The sequence below is a fragment of the Egretta garzetta genome, unplaced genomic scaffold (assembly GCF_000687185.1).
Source record: "Egretta garzetta isolate BGI_Z169 unplaced genomic scaffold, ASM68718v1 scaffold365, whole genome shotgun sequence".
Classification (NCBI taxonomy): Eukaryota; Metazoa; Chordata; class Aves; order Pelecaniformes; family Ardeidae; genus Egretta; species Egretta garzetta.
Genome location: NW_009259602.1, coordinates 185,107 through 200,446, shown reverse-complemented (window position 1 = coordinate 200,446; position 15,340 = coordinate 185,107). Strand labels below are relative to the sequence as shown.

General features: G+C 42.6%; 1 protein-coding gene across 1 annotated transcript in view; it reads left to right on the top strand.

Annotated features, from left to right (window-relative positions):
* NCAM1 (neural cell adhesion molecule 1) overlaps window positions 1-15,340 on the top strand; it is a 137,259-nt gene that overhangs the window by 73,228 nt on the left and 48,691 nt on the right. Inside the window, 7 exon segments of the mRNA XM_035893926.1 lie at window positions 4,174-4,248; window positions 5,747-5,965; window positions 6,720-6,863; window positions 7,738-7,875; window positions 8,382-8,499; window positions 9,749-9,918; window positions 10,812-10,954. Of these exon segments, the coding sequence (XP_035749819.1) occupies window positions 4,174-4,248; window positions 5,747-5,965; window positions 6,720-6,863; window positions 7,738-7,875; window positions 8,382-8,499; window positions 9,749-9,918; window positions 10,812-10,954 (1,007 nt within the window).

The window sequence follows — 15,340 nt, the reverse complement described above, 5'->3', positions numbered from 1 at the left end:
CAGAAGAGTGTCTTGGACAGGCCAAGAAGGGCTGTAATAAGCCTCTTGCTATTACTCAAGAGATCAAGGGATACTTCTATGTCCCCTCCTTCTGAAAGCCTCTGGGTTGGCAAAACATACAGCCACACATGCAAATGTTAGCCAGAACTAGAACACACAGTACTCGCAAGCTCTGCTTTCAATTGAATCTTGGCTGCGTTGTTTCTGTTTACTGCTATATCCTAGTCTTTTGAGATGGAATACTAGCATTTATCAGTCTAGCCTGCTAAAATCTGGTGAGAGTAAAACTAGAAAAGTGGCATGGACCTTGCACTATTATTATCCTTTGTGGAGCTCTACTGGCTCTGATTAATTGCTTCCAGTTTACTTATGAAGAGAAATGCTGTGTCAGAATAGCTGTTGGCTAAAGAAATGGGCTCAGACAACCTATCAGAAAATCCTACTACTTATGTCCTTTTTTAACGATGGCAGGTAGCGCTCCTTCTATGTTATAGCTATATACTTAATGTCTAACCCCCACAGTCCCTATGTCTGTTTCCCAAGTACTGTAAGGAATGTTGCCATTGGCACATACAAACAGGGTTTCATTTCTGAAGCAGTGCATGTTTCTTAAAAACCCAGGTGTGCTTGGCAGCTAAAAACTAATACCTCTGTGGTCTGGAGGTAAAATTAGCTGCTCTGGGAGAAGGGTTTTCATGCACTACAGCATCAAAACAGGGATGGTGACAGACAAAGCTTTGCAGTAAAGCTGCTGAGATGTGCTCTGGCTACATGGGGTAGAGGAATAGCTTGATTAAGATGATTGTTTTCTGCAAGCTAGTGGCTACTATTTCAAAATAAAACCTATTCATTTTGGCTTCTTGAAATTCATACTTGACCTGGACTTGCTAGGCCACAGAGCTGCTGCAGCATTAAGCTATAGCTGGAGGAAAGCCAGAATCCAATTACATTTTCTGCCTAATGGATCATAATTTATGCTATGAAGAACGCAGTGATGTTGCTGGGGGAAAAGGGCACTGGGTATGCTTGAATATACATTTTTGGAAGGCTGATTGTAAATGAATATGAAAACAGGGAGGCTTTCCTTTCTCACGTGTTTGGTGCCAATGTAATTCAAATCAGAAAATAAGTACTCATGCTGGACTATATACACAGGCCAGAAATCTGGTTAGCTTTCATCTTGGCTGTCTAACTTGTTTTGCTGTGATAGTTGATTCTCCCCTTACTGTACTAAACCAGGATTGTTTTAATAAATTCAGCATCTCTGACTTTTTGCTTTTGGTTTCTGATGACACTTCCAAAATGGTATGCCCCTTCTTCATCCATTAAATGCTTATCAGTTTCACTTTTGTAAATAAATAAGGAAAAAAAAATGGTTTTTTTTCAGTAGTGGGACTCCAAATACAGGCTACTAAGCTGTGCTTGGGTATTGAGGTAGGAAAGCTGCCCTACTTCTTAGAGAGCTGCCTAGAGATGTTGGTTATTCTTGAAAGCCCAACTTACAATTTATGTATCTGAATACAGATTTAAAATCTGAACTTTGGAATTCTATTGTCAATGTTAGCCTTTTTTATTTTCTGAGTGAAGGTGAGAAGGCTTTTACAACAGCAATTATCAGAGCCTCTAAACCTTAACAAACATTTAACTGTTCACCCAGGAGCTCTAAGTGTTCCTTAATAAATTGTTCTCAGTTGGGTGAGACTAAGGATTCTTGGTTTCGTAAATTTAATTTCTAAACAGGAGCTATTGCTTAAATGCTGAAGACAAGATCATAGAAGACAGTTTAATTGATAATTTGAAAACACTGTAAAAAGGTCCCATTATTAAATTGTGCTTGTCTTTTGCTGATGCCCCCAGCTTCTGCAGTGTTCATATTGGAAACTACTGTAATGTCATTCTGGAGTATTTGCATCACTGCACATTGCTGCAGCTGCTGCCCAAAGACATTATAATTGAGTTTGTAATATTATCTATGCTCAAATCTAGTTCCATTGTAATGCAGAAGGATAAATGCTTTAGATCGCACTCTAAAGCAGAAATCTGGTCTGGAGGAACTCGGAGGTCTGGATTTGGAGACATTTAGGATCTCTCTGTAGTACCTTTGCACTCATTCCATACAGCAGAGATCTTCCCAGGAAGAGCCCCCCAGAATATGATTCCAAACGTAAAATTCAGATGTTGGAAAGAGTTGTAGAAAAACAACAACAAAAAAAGACCCTATAGAAGGAGGTGTTTTGGTTTAACCCCGGTTGGCAACTCAGCCCCACCCAGCCACTTGCTCACTCCCCCACAGTAGGATGGGGGAGAGAATTGGGAGGGTAAAAGTGAGAAAACTCGTGGGTTGAGATAAAGACAGTTTAATAGAGAAAGCAAAAGCCGCACACACAAGCAAAGCAAAAGAAGGAATTCATTCACTATTTCCCATCGGCAGGCAGGTGTTCAGCCATCTCCAGAACAGCAGGGCTCCATCACGTGCAATGGTGACTTGGTAAGACAAATGCTATTGCTCCGAACGTTCCCCACTTCCTCCTTCTTCCCCCAGTGTCTATACTGGGCATGATGCCCTGTGGTCTGGAATAGCCCTGGGGCCAGTTGGGGTGGGCTGTCCTGGCTGTGCCCCCTCCCAGCTCCTTGTGCCCCCGGCAGAGCAGGAGAAGCTGCAAAGTCCCTGACTAGTCTAAGCACTACTTAGCAACAACTAAACCATCAGTGAGTTATCAATATTCTTCTGGTACTAAATCCAAAACACAGCACTATACCAGCTACTAGGAAGAAAATTAACTCTGTCCCAGCCAAAGCCAGGATAGTAGTCTATTTAGTCCTTGCTGCACTGAGTCTAATGAGCCTTTAGCCTTTAATTATATTTGTCTCTTTGTACTTGCAGTTCTGTTGTGAATTGAATTATATTAAAGTAGTATAGTTGAGAGAAATTAGTTTACCCAGAAATAAAACAGGCTGAATGCAGGAGCTAGAAGGGCAACGTGTACTTCACTGAAAAGTACAAAGACATTGAGAGAGTACCCTCAGACAAGACACGTGAGTTAAAGAAGGATGTCTAAAGGGAGATTGAAAACGTGTGAGAATCATTTTGATTTCTTGCAGCAACAGTATCCTCAAATATTCTCTGTGGATTATCATCTAACTTGGATTATTTTTAAATGATCCCTTTGAGGCTGTGCTGGATTCAGTTGTAGGAAACACAGAAGGTACAATATCTTTTACTTGGGTTTTTTGGTTTTTTGTTTTGGTTTTTTTATTCAATTTCAGAGAAGCATGTCATAAATGCTTCACTCAGGTTTATGGAACAGATGTTCCATCTCTGCTGCCCAAACACCTTCAGTAAAAATGCTAAAATAAAAGCTAAAGCACTGATTATATTCAATGAGAAGGCAGTGGAAGACACCTAAGTATTACTAATATTTTCATCCCTGTGCTAGGAGGGAGTTAGGTGAAACATGCCTGGATGAACTTGGAAGCAAGTCTCAGCCAGTACTGTGAAGACAGAAATCACAAACTGTCAGTAGTCCTTGTCAGTATATTATACTGGAGGGAAATTTCCTTCCTAATGCAGGTACGCTCTGTCTGCTGTAAACATCTACAATTTGCTGGCTGTTTGGACTAGGTCTCTGACTGGAAGATCAGAGTAGGAGATCAAGGATCTGGAGTATGCCACTGACTCCCACTCAACATTTGTGATGGTTGGTCACTGGGACTTGTATGAATATGGTACCATATAGAGCAACAAGAAGTCTCCAAAGCAAAGATAATATGCGTTTGCTGCCAGAATAGGCCTTTGAGCCAGTTGCAATTCAGAGGAGTCCTTACAGGCTGCTTGATGTCCTGGTGTGCACACCAAGCACGCTCCCTAGTATTGCAGAATGGTAGAGATTTGAGCATAAATCAGCCCTTTCTGTATCATTCTGTGTGATTTTATAAAGGACTGGAAGCAATTCTGAATGTTAGCAATTTCTTTTGGGTCCTCAGGGGTCCATGGCACTATACATTCAGATAAATACTGATAAAGAGCAACACTTATGAAGCCAACAGTGCTCCACCCTGTGCTCTTCCATTGGATGAGTAAGGGAGCCACAGGGATTGGAAGGCTGGCAAAGCTTTTTCCTGTAGACCACTCTTATTGTCTAACCATCTTCTGTGTGCTCACTTCTTTTCCAGCCTCTCTACAAGTGGACATTGTTCCAAGCCAGGGGGAGATCAGCGTTGGAGAATCGAAGTTCTTCTTATGTCAAGGTGAGTGATGGCTTATGGCATCAGTTTTCTCCATCTGGGTTTGGTCAATCAATGTGTTAACTCTGGGATAAAAGCTCCAGTGCGAGGTCTAGCTGCAAGATCTCTTGCTCTTTCTCATGGTTTTCTTATGGTTTGTAAGACTGAGTAGCAAAGGCAACACATGCTGTTTACTGGAAATAGTAAATGCATTCTCCCTTGAGAGCTGGCAACAGAAAGCAGCTCTGGCAAACAGATTTTAAAATGAAAAAACAGGTACTGAAGTGTTGTCTCTAAGCTTGAGCAATAGCCACAACAATGGCACCTTGTGTTGTTCTACAGCTCTTTGATCTTTTAATTTAGAATTAAGCCTGTTGTTTTCCCAAATTATTTCTCTAATCAGCTGCTAACAGCAGTAGTAGGAGTGCTAGGTGACTTGAGAGTTTTTACCTCTGAAACTAAGGATTTTAATGCTACTGAAAACCTGCATTTCTTGTGACACAATTTACTGTTTGTTGAGGCCACCAACTGCCCCAGCCTGTTCTCCTGCACAATGTGGTGCAACACTAACACAATCCATGAAGCCCAAAGCGGGTCCTACAATTTTATGGCATTTTCCCAATTAGTATTCACGTGCCCTCTTCAGAGGTTCTCCTGAAAGCAGCTGGCATGCTTTCTAATGGGAGGAATTAGTATGTTGGAGCACTGACATGAATAGCATCCTGAAGCATGACACAGAGCAAATAGGTGCTATAGTGAGCTCTGGGAGCAAAATACCAGAGGACCACACTTGCTCAGGAACATAGTGACTGGGACAAGTAATGAGGTCGTCTGATCCAGGAGTGCTTAACTGCAGAGTAATTTGTTAATGCCAGTGCTTTAAAAATGAAAGTATACTCTGAGCAAGTGCTGTTGTGATGATATTTGCATTCACAAAACTGTGGGGTCAATTAAAACCCCTCCAATAACAGGAGTTTGTCCCAGATAACAAAGCCACACTGAGGGATGCCGAGATGTGAGCTGCAAGAAAGAGACAGCTTGGATCCACTTAATCACAGTTCTGATTTACACTGGGTGCAGCAGGAGGTTTAAATTGAATGATGCCAGAACTGCTGCTACAGCAATGTCACCATTTTGGTGTGCAAAGCAGCCCAGCCTGCAAATGTGGGTGTTTATTGAAAACATGAAGGAGATGAACCAGGAAGAGATTTTCATTTCTCAGGCTGATCTGTGTAGTGGAGGGACTGGGACATAGGATCCCAGGATGCATAGAATGCCATTCTGGGCTAAAATGAGTGTACCCCTTTAGATTATAAAACCAACCTAATATCGTTTTTGCAGGACAGCAGCTGACCATTCACAGTGCTGTGAGAGAGAATTTTCTTTGCTTGCTTCTCAGGTACCAGAAGCCCTTCCCCTGGGTCAGTCTTCTGCATAGTGCTACTGGTTGTATTTAACTCCTTCTGTGCAAATTTGTTGGGAACTCATTTCAATTTGCTCTGTTTTCTTTTATTGTCCCTAGTGGCAGGGGAGGCCAAATACAAAGACATTTCCTGGTTTTCCCCTAATGGTGAGAAGCTGACGCCGAACCAACAGCGCATCTCAGTGGTGCGAAATGATGACTTCTCCTCCACCCTCACCATCTACAACGCCAACATTGATGATGCTGGCATCTATAAATGTGTTGTCAGTAGCGTGGAGGAGGGAGACTCCGAGGCCACCGTCAATGTGAAAATTTTCCGTAAGAGAGCGGCTCCGAGTCTTTTTTTTTTTTCTGGTCTACATTGCACATATATGAGACAAGATTAGGGAGGCAACTATTTTACCTTCCTAGAAAAGGCTGTTTTTAAAAGCAAAGAAAGAGGGTGAAAAGAAAGGGGATGTTAAGAAGATGCGGCCTTCTCCTTACTTGGTTTTGAGGGGAAAATGGGAACTAGGACTGTGGCCTGTCAATGCATTACCAGCATATCTATGGCTTAAATTCTCCTGAAAGACAGGAGAACAAGGGGTAGAAGGAGAAGATTATAGTGCATCATAAATGTCTGGGAGGAGTAAGCAGAAAGAGAAGCTGTTGTGGATGATGGACATGCTATGAGATAAGACTAGTCTTCGCTAAAGAGGATCACGTTCCAAAAGGTTATAATAAGCTATCAGCATGTTGTCCAGCAGAGCCATGACAGCAGCTCCTCCCCTTCCCGCCAGGAAGCTGAGCAGTTCCAAGTTCTCATTTTCTCTTTGCAGTGCAGACAAATCAGTGAGCTAGGTACAGTATTGATTTGGCCCACAGATATGCTTGGGAGGCAGGGCTGGAAAATGGGGTTCCTGTGTTGCAGTGCACTGAGTCAGGCACACCTTTATCCTCCCCTCAGGAACATGAAGATTTCTAGAGGACATGTCCTCTGGGGTTTCTTTTGCTTTCCTCAGGCTTGAGTCAGGAGCACAGCTTGAGGTGAGCCGAGAAAGCTGCAGTGACTTTCTGCTTCCATTGTTTTTAGAAAAGCTGATGTTCAAGAATGCTCCCACTCCTCAGGAATTCAAGGAAGGGGACGATGCTGTGATTGTGTGTGATGTGGTCAGCTCACTGCCTCCTACCATCATCTGGAAGCACAAAGGCAGGGATGTTATCCTAAAAAAAGATGGTAAGGCACAAGAAGTGTCTTGGTGCTTGTCTATTCGGGGGTCAAGTGTCCATCTCCCATCAGGGCTCAAATCAGGCTCATAAAAGGGGTTCAGGAGAAGAAAATGGTGGTGGTCACAAGGGAAGATAGAAGCAATTTGTACCTAACACTAGGTCTTAGGATGTGAATTTAGTTATTCAAGGTGCTGTGGTTTGGCAATGGCAGGACAATAATGTTGCCACAGAAATGGACATCAGGCCTTGACACTGGAATAAGCCAAGGAATGCTAGAAAAAAATTTCAGATAAAAGAAATGTCATCAGACAGAAAAGCTGCATATTGTGACACTCTCTGTTCACCCTAAGGAAAAGGGGCTAAAAGCTCCTTGCAAGAACCTTTCGCTTTCTTTCAAAATGCTGCAGATTCATGTCCAGAAGGGGCATTTTACTGGCAGAGGGGGCTCCAGAGCCCTGACTTCAGTTGAGCATTTGTGCCTCAGATGTGTTTCATGCATCTGCTTGTTGCAGGCACAAGGAGATTGTAGTAAGACTTGAACTCTGCCACCCTGGGGCAAGAGAGGCAAGTTTCAAACTGCTTGTTGTCTGATACTAATTAAATGTAAATGTGTTCAGGTGTGTATATTTATCTGTTTATCTTTCTGTGTGTACTTACGGTATAAAATACCAGAGCAGTTTGCCTGCTACCCACATCTGTTTTATTTCTTGGCAATGTCAGATCCAGTTACAGCAGCATCTCCATTAAATGATGGGAAGGAAAAATTTTATTACATTAAGACTTGTCTCAACCCAGAAGGGGCAAGGAGAGGAGAAGAACCTGTTACCTGCAGTGTGTTTTCCTGAGGATCCTTGGATGAACCTTCCTTTTGTCTTTCCTAGTTCGATTTATAGTCCTGTCCAACAACTACCTGCAGATACGGGGAATCAAGAAAACGGATGAAGGGACGTACCGCTGTGAGGGCCGGATCTTGGCTCGTGGGGAGATCAACTTCAAAGATATTCAGGTCATCGTAAATGGTGAGCAGCTTAGAGTAAGGCTAGTATGGGGTCAGGGTATGTAGCACCCGTACTCCAGTCTGCCGATGGAAGTGTTACTTTAGATTCACACTCACGACTTACCATCAGTTTACTAATCTTTCTCTGCTGTGTCAAATAAAAATGTCCAGGAAATTGACTGAGTGTTTGCCAGATGTTTACAGGAAAAATTATTGTGACAAGAGAAACCTTAAATGTCTCATGGTTAGAGTGAGGTATTGATCTTGTTGGGACCCACGAGTGGTTTTGTCTACAATACTGATTTTCTGTATGTCTCCCCACCCCCTGGCCTTCCTTCCCTGTGCTGATTGCTTTGGAGAGCCCATTCATCAAACCTGTTGATTAGAACCGGCAGGTGATGGCATATGGGTTTGAATTACTAGTGACATCTGTGTGCATTGCGGAGATTTACAGTGAGCCTTCCAGGGCTCACTCTTGCTCACATCTTCTGTCCTTTCTAACTTGAATGTGGATTTCTTCTCTTCTAGTACCTCCTTCTGTGCGCGCCAGGCAGAGCACTATGAATGCCACTGCCAACTTCAGCCAGTCTGTCACCTTAGCATGTGATGCTGATGGCTTTCCTGAGCCAACTATGACGTGGACAAAGTAAGATGCTGTGTGCAATGTCCTGATTGTGTGTGAGCATGGATGTTTTCACCAAGGCCTGGAAAACCAGGCTGGAGGGAAAGCAACATTTTAACTGGAATAAGATTAATTAATTTTTCTCGCAGGAAAAAGAATGGCCTCATAACAGAATTGCAGTTAGCTTCTGTTGTGGGTTAACCCTGGCAGGCAGCTAAGTTCCACACAGCCACTCAATGCACGCCTCCTGAGTGGGATGAGGAAGAGAATTGGAAGGGTAAAATCCAAAAACTCCTTGGTTGAGATAAAGACAGTTTAATACATAAAGCAAAAGCTATGTATGCAAGCAAAGCAAATAAGGAATTAATTTACTACTTCCCACTGGCAGGCAGGTGTTTTCCAGGGTCAGCTGTCCCAGCTGTATCCCCTCCCAGCTTCTTGCGCACCCTCAGTCTACTCACTGGCAGAGCAGTGTGGAAAACAGAAAACCCTTTGACATAGTGTGTATGCTATTCAGCAATACCTAGAACATAATTGTGTTATCAATCCTGTTTTGGTCACAAAACCAAAACATAGCACCACATGAGCTACTATGAAGAACACTAACTCTATCTCAGCCAAAACCAATACACCTTCCTGGAAAAACAAGAATAACAGTAAAAATAGCAATTTTTCACTGTCCCGTTGCATCCTTTGTCAAGCTGCAAATAGAGATGAAGCTTTATACTGACGAGACCTGTCCCGTGGGTCAGTTTATTTTCATCTGTTGCACTGGTGGGGAAACTTAGGCAGAAGTGGATGCTGTAACTTTAGATCTACATCTAAAGTCTTTCTCTTCATTGGATCAGATCTAAATTTCACTGTCAGGCAATGATACAGACTTCAGGTCTACTGTTCAAGAAATTATGTATCCTTTGGTGAAAGTTATGAGGGCAAGTTGTAATGTTGAAGAAGCTGATGGCAACTTGGAATTACACCTTGATATGCAAGGACAGAATCCACCTTCAGTGATGTTTATAGCTCTTTCATAGAGACTATGATGTGTGTCAGGAGGTGAAAGGTTCATCTGCCAAGAGCCCTAAGGCAGGAGGGATTAGGAATAGATCAAAATGTAAGCTTTGTAGGCCATAGAGAAAGGAAAAGATGGAGGTTCCTCTCAATCTGAGGTATTTCAGTGTAGTAACACAGTTCTAGCATTAACAACAAGCCTAAAACAAATAGCCTTTGATTGCTTTTCCCCTCCAACACAGCTGGTATGCTTTGTGCCCTGCAGGGACGGAGAGCCAATAGATCAGGCTGATGATGAAGAGAAATACAGTTTTAACTACGATGGGTCTGAGCTCATCATCAAGAAGGTGGATAAGAGTGACGAAGCAGAATACATCTGCATCGCTGAGAACAAGGCTGGCGAGCAGGATGCCACCATTCATCTCAAAGTCTTTGGTAAACATGCTCTTAACACCCACCCAGACACACACACACCCTACCCCCATCCTTTCTAATCAGTTGGCTATTGGTAGCTTGCTAGCACAAGCTGGAAGTAACCTACTTATTGCAGTTAATGCCTGATGTGGCTTATCCAGAGCTGCTTCTTTCCCAAGTAACACTGTGCAACTCTGTCATCAGGCTAGGCAAAACAGATTCTGTGTAACTGTCTGAAGCAGATGCCAACTCCATTCTGCTTCGTATCTGCTAAAAGAAATTCAGTCCTGTACCGTGGTGTGAGGTTCACATGCTAGTTGAAATGTCTGCCAGGCCCAGAGGGCTGAATCCTAATCCAACCAAAGCTGCTATTAAAATGGCTTTAGTACTTCAGTGGGACTTGCTGTAACCTGGACAGGGGGGTGAACTTCACCCCACCACTGTGTGAATGACCTCAAGCTTGCAGGAATGAATCAGCATCTTTCCTACCTTCCATGCATCTGGGAGTGTTAAGGAGTATAATTCTCCCTGTCCCACCTCTCTGCAGCCACTTGGCAAAGCTGCTTATCACAAGGCTGGTTTGGGGCAGAGAAAGTAGACAGCAAGGTGGAAGACTTAGCTGATAATCCCAAGGACTGATCGCTTGTACACTGTTAAATGGGTTCTACTTCAGATATACCCTCTTCTAGTCCTCTCTTACGAGCTTCAGCTGTAAGCATGTGTAGAAGAGGTCGTCTTGTTCTGTAAAGAGGTACCCTCTTCTCAAGTGTCTCTCCGCTCCCTTCGCATATGACAGTAAACTTGCGCTAATTCAAAAGACTTTTTTCCCCAGCGTTGCTTGTTTCAAACATTGCTGTTGACAGACAAGCTTCATTCTGAGCACCAACTGAATAAAGGTTACTTTTTCTTTTCAGCAAAACCCAAAATCACCTATGTGGAGAATAAAACAGCCATGGAGCTGGAGGATCAGATTACACTGACCTGTGAGGCATCTGGGGACCCAATCCCTTCCATCACTTGGAGAACTTCCACCCGGAACATCAGCAATGAAGAGAAGGTATAACACTTCCCAAAACCGTGGTCTCATTTGCTGGGATCAGTGCAGCTTGCATCTGCCTGCCTTTGCTGATCCAGAATGCATGATAGCTGCACGCAGATGCACATGGAAATCATGGTGATTCCCATCTCTGTAGTGAGAACACATGCAGTCCTGCACTGACTGCTAGAGTCAGCTCCATAGCTGAAGTAATGCCATAGGTGTCCTTTTGTACAAAGAGCCATCTCAGCTCATAACAACTGAGGATATGCTTTTTAATTCCTTCTGGTATCACTCTGAGTTAAATTAACTTGAAAGCAGTAGGCCCCGGACTCTTTTCAGAGGAGTTCCCCAAGGGACCTACACCTGCAGGAAGCTTGTGAAAGGGTTTTTCCCTTCTGTTTCCCAGCTGAGAGGTGGGGATGAGCACCCTGATTCCAGAGTTGTGCATGCCGTCATGATGATGATATGATCTGGGAGGGTGGCAGGTGGAGGGGTGTGGGGTGTTACCTCTCAAAGATAGAGTGGACCAAAATGAGCCTGTTAATTCCTTCTTGCCCTTCTGTATTGTATTCTAATATTGCATATACCTGAAGCACAAAAGCCTGGCTGCTTTTGTATTCACCCGTTCTGTTGATCATTTCAATATCATTTTGTTCTTAAAAGGCAAAAATAATTAGCAGTTTAAAAGAGTGCTGGTTTCTTTTATTGGCCACCAGGAAGCATGGTTTAGAGCCAAAGAAAGCCTAGACAGAAGTAGGAGTAAGGAGTTGTTGCTTATTAATAATCTTCTAATAACAGGATGCTTCAAAGCGCAGCGAACTTGGGCATATCGTGGGTTCTGACTCAATATGAAGGCAGCGGTTGATAGACTGTGAACGTTGTAAAGTGACAGAGGTATCCACTGTCAGTCATCCACACAGCTGCCATTCTGCACTATAGCTTCCTAAATGAGCTTTTTTAATTGCCTTCATGATGTCAGCTCTTCACCATGTTGTTAACGTATAGCTAATTAATCAGGGTGCCAAAGTTTTCTTTCTTATCATCTTTTGGATTCGAGGGCTAGTGTAAATCCCTGCAATGGTTAGAGAGAGAGGTTTCCATTGCCTTCAAAAGCTGTTGGCTTGGGCTGTCACTACAGCATGACTGGAGGACCTGTTTTGACAGGATAAGGTTATTCGTGGCCTTGCCTCGGTCTAGGAGAGCAGTGGGAGGAGCCAAGTGCTCTACTGCTTCTAGCACTAGAGTTTGGATCGCAGCCAAGGAAAAGAGCTTTGACAGGGAGAAGAATAGAAAAACTGAAATAACACTAAGTCAGGTAGAAGTCAGTAGGAGAGCCTGTCTGCAGAAAGTCCCATCTGTCCAGCCCAATCAAACTAACAAGTTCTCGGTGGCAAAACTGCTAACCATTTTTGAGACTCTCATATATCCTGTTTGATGCTGTTAAGTTAGTAATCAATATTAAGGAAAATATTAATACTCTGATAGTTTCTTCTATAGATAGGGAGAAAATCAAAGGTTTGAGGTACTACCACATGTCTCAAGTACTGGTTCAAACCCTTAGGGCAAAGGTTTCTTTTTGGTTTTGTTTTTTTTTTAATCATATATCATGCCCTTTCTAAGCAGGATTTTGTGTGTGTGTATTCTTGTTTTGGTTTGTTTTTTACTTTTTCTCATTCTCTATCTTGTGCTGTAAGTTTAGGTGAATGGTACAGATGTTCAGAAAATCCTTAGGTCAAAATAGCTCTGACAAACATTCTATTACCTGTACAACCAAATGCATATATTCAGTTTACTGTCCACTTACTGTCTCTGGGATAGCACAGGGAAATGGATGGTCTTTGATGTGGGACAAACAATCCTATTTTTAAAATTATCAAGCCCTACTTTTGAATATGCTTTAGATACTTGGATGCATCTGTCTTCTTACATGTTGTTTACTTTTGTAATCCTACTTCAGTCCAGATTTTTAGAGGTCTAGAGGTGCCTTAACTCCTATGAACATTTGGTACTTCCGAAAAACTACCCAAACCCACAAACAATCAAACAAAATCCCCCTCTCTGTGGCTTAGAGATTTTTCCCCCTCTGTCCAACAGAGGCAGTCTGATGCGTGGACAAGGGGCAGGAGGTGCTATAGCCCAAACACCTAGGTTGACAATGTCAGGACTATTTCAACATTCCCACACTTCCCCGAGAGACCTGTTGATATCCTAGCATGCACAGCAAATGAGTCTCCTCTCTATGGCTATGCCTACATAACATAGCACCCCTTGGACAAGCATTGTTTTGCTTTGAGGATGGTCTGCAAAGGTAAGTGGTTGTGGCTGTGCTCTAGCAAAATCAGATGATTGGCCATTGTATACCAACACATATGAGCAGACCAAACTTCCAGATACTGACATGGTGGAAGCTTCCTCTTACTGGTAAGCTGGCAGCTTGCATTCTTCTGCCATCCAGAGAGTGCAAGTAAAATAAAAAAAACCCTGCTTATATGCGGTTTACTTTGGTTGTGAATATAGGAACATGCTACTTAGGAGAAACTTTTGCCCTATCAGTCTGAGATTCCTGTCTGTCACTACTGAAGAACAGCAAGAATTAACAGGCCTGGAAAATCATCAACGTGATGATTTGAAGTGGTTTGGCTTTATCTTTCCTCAAGTATCTATTGCTGTGCCACTGTAGGGAGGAGGAGTGCTTTCTCTTCGAATGATACCACATGTAAAGCTAATCAAGCTAGTATGCTGTATTCCTCATCTCCTTCAGTATATTTCATGCCTTTTTAAGAGGCATGTTTCTTCTGTTGCTCTAGCAGAATACTAACCGTGATTCAGTAAATACAGTTTTGATCTGTTGCATATTGGTGTATACAAGTTTTACAATTTTAGTGCAGATATGAGTGTGTTTCCTGACAGATTTTTGGATGAGGCAATTGCTAACTACTCTTACACACACCTTCATGAAAGAATTGCAGAGACAGTCCTAAGTTTCTTACCCAGCAATATAGCTCAGTGTCTGAGGAATGGGAGGGGTAACAGGTGATGCTTTTATGCAGGCCTTTTAATGCCTTGCCAGAGCTGACAGTAGGTATATCTGTGGCATAGGATCTCACTCAGTACTGCTGTCTGGCCTCCCATGCTAGCTATCAAGACGTTTATCACGTTACCATTTTCTCTATGGCACGTCAAAAATAAAGTGAACACTTTCTCACCGGAACGAAGGAATCAAAGAACAGAGGAAGTTATCAGCTCTTGTATTCTTCCTCCTTTATCCTAATTACAGCTTAACTTGTATAGTGTTATTGGGCCTTTTCCACAAAAGCTGTCCCACAAGGTTCCCTGTTCCTAAAGTAGGAAAATGCAGAAGTCTGACTTCTGAATGGATCACAGCCCCTTTAGTAGGTGACTGCTTGTTGGACTAACAGATGTCTCTCTGCTCACCCCTCTGACAGGTGAATTACATCATTGTGTTGTGCTACCCAGAGAACAGTCCAACGCATCCTTCCACTTATTTTTTGGGCTACTGTTACTGACCAGTAGCCTCTATCAACTCTGTGTTGTTGGCAGCTAAAGCAAATAGCTAAGTTGTTAAAAATTTAGAAATCTCTAGATGAAAACAACTTGATTGAATTCCAGCAAGGTAAGGAGTGCCCCTTTACTAGGACATAAGCATTGGGTTGCCAGTGTTTCAGCAGCATCCTAGGACACAATAACCAGAAGATGAGAGGAACTCATTCCCTTGCACAGCTCACACTCAGTCAAATTTAGCAGTGAAGTAATTAAAAAATTTAAAAAAAAAAAAAAAAGGAGTGAAATAGAGAAGAGCCAAATACTTTGCTGATGCAAATTAGCATTGTTGCACTACCTTCAGCAAAGTGCTTCTAGATGCGATGCAGCAGATCTGACATGTCAAAATTTAACTTAAGTTTAATTTCTTGATTTTTTTTTTTTTTTCTTTTAAGTGGACAATATACCTTGAATACAATTCCCACTTTAAGTGGACAATATACCTTGAATACAATTCCCTGTCTTAAATTTGTGTTGTACTTCATATCTCATGAGATGTACTTGGGAATATCTTTGGATTTAATGATCTAGGGAGTAAACTACATTGGCAGTTCCCAGGAACTCCCTTGTAACTGAAAATGCTCCCACTTTAATAACTTGCTTGCAAAGGGAAAAGAAGATGCTCGTGTGCATGAGGCTCTTGGTTCCCCCTCTATCCCCTGCGTGGTGCTGAGTAGAACTTGTGTATTTCTTTATCTTGGTGAGGCAGAGTTAGTATGAAACTCTCGAGAATGGGGAATACAGCTCTGCCTTTTTTCCCCACACCCACAAGTGCCATTACAAAGAAACAGCAAACTCTAGGAGTGTGGGAGGCTTTTTCCTCTTTCATTTTCTTTTAGGTTG